At 54.9% G+C, this 5147-nt stretch overlaps 1 protein-coding gene across 5 annotated transcripts in view; it reads left to right on the forward strand.

The window, feature by feature from the left end:
• The window catches only part of KRBA1 (KRAB-A domain containing 1), a 23132-nt gene that overhangs the window by 2053 nt on the left and 15932 nt on the right, over positions 1 to 5147 (forward strand). For 4 of the 5 annotated variants that reach the window (XM_011365510.2, XM_023533805.1, XM_011365511.2 and 1 more), the window contains exons 2-3: positions 3894 to 4020; positions 4478 to 4594. In XM_011365510.2, coding sequence (XP_011363812.2) covers positions 3894 to 4020; positions 4478 to 4594 — 244 coding nt within the window. The remainder of the gene's footprint in view (positions 1 to 3893; positions 4021 to 4477; positions 4595 to 5147) is intronic. The other variant, XM_011365512.2, reaches the window with a different exon arrangement.

Consider the following 5147-nt stretch of genomic DNA (forward strand, 5'->3'; position numbering starts at 1 on the left):
CCTGCAGTATACACGTACAAGAAATCTCTCCACCTTTGGGAACTCGGTCCTTTGGGTTAAGCATCGCCTTCCCTCGTCTTGGCTTCTTTTAACTAATTATAAATTATCCTGGCAGTGGTGGGCATGAAGGCCTCAGGGAATGAGTAAATCCGATATTTTTATTTTTGATAGGATCCTGGACCCCTGGGAGAGGCGATGAGACATGGAACTAGGTCCATGTCCACCACTCCCGGGTTTTATCCTCTAAGTAAGGTGTGTAGCTCCGAGAGCTGAAGTGAGAGCCCCATCTGTCAACCTGGGCACAGTTTGAGCGAGTTGCGTGCAGAGCTGTGAAGGTGCTAGGAAGACGTGATACCAGTGGGGAGTTGCCACGTGATCTTCTGGAAGTCAGTTCTGTAATTGGGGTGGCTCATGAGCTTGGGACAACCTCAGGCAACAGACTCCATGGTTGGGGCATGGGGGAGGCCTGGGGCTGGGGCCTGGGGCAGGCTGTGAACAGGCAGAGCAGTAACTGTGCCAGGACCTTGGTGTTATTAATGCCCCACAAACTTTTGAAAGGAAGGAACAGCCAGGTAAATTGAACGCTGTCAGAGACGGGCAGCCTGGCTGTCCAGTTAAGAAGCCCAAGGACACCATTACTCAAATATGCCTACTGGTCCCGTGCTAGGGCCACCTCATCCCACAGTTCCCTCATCTATAAAATGAGGGGTTGGACCAGGTTCTGGGAGGCGTGTGTACTCACACTGTGTAGTTTCATGGAGAAGGTGGCCTTGGGGAGCAATAGGGCACAGTCGGATGGAGAGGAACAGGGAGGGCCTCCTGTCTTTTTGTCCAGTGTGACTCCCAAAAGCCAAGGGGCGTGTGCGCACAGCCCACAGGTTGGAGGCAGCAGGGTACAGGGTCTGATCTGGGAGACTGAGGCATGCTGGGAGAATGGGTCCAGGCTGGGAAGGACCGTGAGAGATGGATGGTTCCGATGGGCATTGAAGTTGGAGTTTTCAGGCTGAGTGGTGACATGGTAGGAATGTTTTAAGGAGGACCAGCATGGCAGCAGTGAGCCAGGAGGCTGCTCTGTTACAGCAATCCTGAACCAGCCCAGAAAATTCTGCTGCTGCTGGTTGAGGGAGGGCAGCCTGAGAGCCACTGAGTGAGTGAAGTAGGTCTGGAGGAGGACGGGAGGCCCAGATTCAAGCCAGTGTTGGGTTCTCCTTTCCTGAGGGTGAGTGTTTACTGACTGTGTGTTTTCACACTTAAGCTTATTCACTCCCTCGCGCACACACACACACTCCTCACTCTTCCTCTGCTTCTTCTGGGCAGAGGGAGGCCACTGACGAGACCACTTACTCTAGCCATAATCAGTTTTCAGTCTTGTTTTGTAGGAACTTTGTCATAGAAGAGTTTTCTTGAGGCTGAGAAGTTGACAGGCTTGGAAATCATCTCTTCAAGATGTTTCGAAGAACTGGGTGTGTTTAGCTTAGAGATAAAAAGGCAGGAGTCACAGCGGTCAGGAGTATGTAGGGAAGAGCCTATTCTGCGTAGCTGGAGGTGGCAGGCTGTGACAGATTTAGCTGCAATAATGCTAATCATAGTACTTACTGTGTCCCAGCATCTGTTCCAGGCACTTTTCTTGTATTTCTTTAGTTTTCACAGCATCCTTATGCTATAGCTTGTTACGATCTTACTTTTAGAAATGAGTTTGGCGAGGTCCCATATTAATATGAAGCAAAGCAGGGATCAGGTTTCTGGCAGCGTGGCTCCTGAGGTCAACCTCTCACCCCTGTGCTCCGCCCCTGGCTGTGTGGCCAGAGCTTCTTAACTGCCAGATCCGGCCAGCCATAGGACCAGCTGCTGGGAATGTGGAAGGCACCCATTATTGAAGGCACTGAGGTAGAAATTGAAGAGCCACCTTGCTTTGGATGGAAGTCAGCATGAAATGTTAAAATCTACAGCTGTGTGTGATTTCTAGTTCACAAACATGCTATGTTGGGCAGCTGGCCCTGGGGACAGGTGCGGAGCCGACGTTTCAGGCGCCTGTTCACCAGTGTGGTTTTCATTTCCAGGGACTGGGCAGGTTCTGCCCCGTCTCCAGCCTGCGACTGGACCGCAGTGTCAAAATCACTTGGGAAGTTTGACAATGTCGATTTCTGGGCCCCAGAAAACACTAAACCATGATTTAGTAGCTCTAGTATGAGGTGGGAAATCAGTCCTAATTAAAAAGCAGCTGTGAAGTACATCATTTGAACCTCAAAGCCCTTTTGTTTTTCAGTTGTTACGTTGTAAATAACTTCTGATGGGAGAAGCTGAGGATACAGAGTATTTTTCACCTGGTTTAATAGCCGACTTGAACCAGCTCTCCAGCAGAACTACTGTTTGGCTCTGCTGGGTCCCAACCCCCCGGTTCCCTGCTCCATCCAGGGCCATGTCACTCAGCAGTGGCTACAGAGAGTTTCTTGGGTTCTGGACTCTTCCCCTCTCCCTGTCACCACCTTAAACGAAGAGGTTACTGGGGATGGTGACGTTTGACACAGACGTCCAGTGTGTTCCCCTATAGACACTGGGCAACAATAATTTTTAAAAATTAGATGTTGGGTACTTGGTTTCTTAAGGTTTACTGATGTTATCATTGGTCGTAGTCAGTCATGCACAGCGGAAGGGGCACCAAAGTCTCAGTCCAAAGGCCTGAGTCCTGGACTTGGTGCCGAGGCTGTCTGCCTGCTTGGCGTGCGCGTCACCCGTCCTTGCTTCGGACCCTTCACCCCTCGCACAGGATAACAGTGTCTGAGCAGCGTAGGGCCGTGTTGTTAATCAGTGGGAGATCTGGAGTGCTCCGAAATTTGTAAGGGTCACACCTCTGCTGATCCGTGGGCCCTTAGAGAACAGAGCCTGAGTGTGACACATCTCACTCAGCATCAGCAGGGTGCCTTTAACACGTGGGTGTTGAAATTAGGGGAGGGAGGTGGGGAGAGGAAGATGGAGCTAAGAGGCTGGGTGGTGGCTGATGGACCTGGTACCCGTGTAAGTGGGTGTGTTGGGGAGACTGTACATGCACAGAAGCAGCCACTTGCCCACAGCCCCCAGCTCTCATCATCAGATAGGGACGTGTTCAGGCTGACCGCCATTTACAGCATGGCCTGTGTTCCACAGAGAGAGGCCTGGGAAGTAGCCAGGTGGACCCTCCGTAGCTCAGTAAATTCTTTCCTGGATCCAACTCAGACCTGTCGAGCTACCAAAAGGTAGAGAAGAAATGAGCCTCCCAGGCCATCCCAACTTGCTTCTTCTCATTGGCCTCCTGGGGCTGCGTTTTGGGTGGAACTATGGTTTTGCAGGTGTAGGACACCCTTAGATTGTGGTTCTCAAGGAGTCGACTTACACTAACCAAACTTATAAAGGACAGATGGATAAACCAGAGTGCGCCGGTTCCGTAATGTGCAGCGGCGCCCGCCCCCCATCTGCACTCGTCCTTGTCGCGGTTTTGCTCGCTGCGGTTTGTTACCCAGCTTCTGGTGGCCCCAGGCGTTCCGTGGCTTGTGTCTGCATCACTCCAATCCCTACCTCTGTTGTCACATGGCCTACTCTTCTCTCTGTGTCCCTGTGTCTTCTCACTGGGTCGAGGGCCCACCCTACTCTGGTTTGACCTCATTTTAACTAATTACATCAGAAATGACCTTGTTTCCAAATAAGGCCACATTCACGGGTACTGGAGTGAGGACTTCAGCGTATCTTTTGGGGGACACAGCCCACTCCCATCACTGTCTCTTGAGCAGATTCCTGTTGCTCCTTCACCTGCTCCCATGTGTTGGGCACCCACCCCACTCTCGCTGCTCCCCGCTCCCTGGTGACACTTGGCCTCACTGGGATGGAACCAGCCAACTCTCCCGAGATTGTGCCCACAGGTGTCCATCGCCTTCCAGGACCTGGCTGTGCAGTTCTCCGAGGACGAGTGGCAGCTCCTGGGGGAGAGACAGAGGGAGCTCTACAGGGACGTGATGCAGGAGAACTACGAGGCGCTGGTGTCGCTGGGTAAGGAGCTGGCCGCGCCCTGGGGCCTCTCTGGGGAAGCGTGGCGAGTGTCCACGCTGTAGCGCGGATGGGAGTCTGGCCCCAGCACCAATGTGTCAGAGTCGCCCTGGGACCTGCCGGGCCTTAGTTTTCATCTCCAAAAGGAGCACCGTCCGAGGCGGTGTTCCGAGAGCCTTGGCTCGGCTGGGGGCCTCGCTGGCCTGTTCTGCCGCGTGGATTCCGTGGACAGCCCCACGGTTCCGGGCACGCTTCGGCGGGGCGCTAAAAAGCTGGTGAGACACCAGCAAGGTCGTCTCTCGGGTTCTGACGCTCTGGTCCTTGGGGTTTGGGCGGTCACACAAACACGAGTGTGAACAGGCGCAGGGCTGTGCAGGTGCTAGGCCGCCCGTTCGATTGCACTTGGGGGGACGGAGGCGAACTTCCGTTCCAGGGGGACTGTCCCTGTTTTTATTCCCAGGGACAGCGGAGCCGCTCCCCCTCTCTGCCTTCCTGTCTCCCACGGAGCCTAGAGGAGCCATGAGCAGGAGCCAAGCTGGTGAGGGACAAGAGGAGCCTCCTGGGGACGGTGCCCCAGGTAAGTGATCTTGGTGGACAAAGGCCAGTCCCCTTTGGGCGTCCTGGTCCCCCTGGGCCGCCTGTGTCCAGGTGGACTCACTCGTCCCTCCCATAGTGTGGTCTGCAGCCCCCAGCTCCACTCCTCGGGGAGCACTGACCTCAGCCCTCCTACCTCACCGCACTCCCGACCCCGGCCCCTCCGTGATCTGTCACTCACCACCGCTCTGCTGGGAGCCCGGCACACTGCTGCCTCTCACGTGATGTGCTCAGAAGAAGCCTGAGGTCACCCTTGGGGAGCGCCACCTCTTCAGGCCCCCTTCCTGCCTCCGCCTGTGGGGAGCCAGCCTGCAGCTCCGGAAGATGCTGCCACAGGGCCAGCATCTGGAGACCTTAAATGGTGGATGCGGCCCATGGTCCCAGCCCGGGCAAGGCCGGGAGGTTAAGGGACGCCAGGAAAGGCAAAGGGCCCAGATGGTGGGTAGGGACGGGGAGACAGCCCTCTCGGTGTCCCCCTCAGAGGAGCGACAGGTAATGAGTGACAGAGTATAGAAGAATCCAGCCACCCTGGCTCC

This window comes from Pteropus vampyrus, unplaced genomic scaffold, assembly GCF_000151845.1.
Source record: "Pteropus vampyrus isolate Shadow unplaced genomic scaffold, Pvam_2.0 Scaffold112, whole genome shotgun sequence".
In the NCBI taxonomy this organism is placed as follows: Eukaryota; Metazoa; Chordata; class Mammalia; order Chiroptera; family Pteropodidae; genus Pteropus; species Pteropus vampyrus.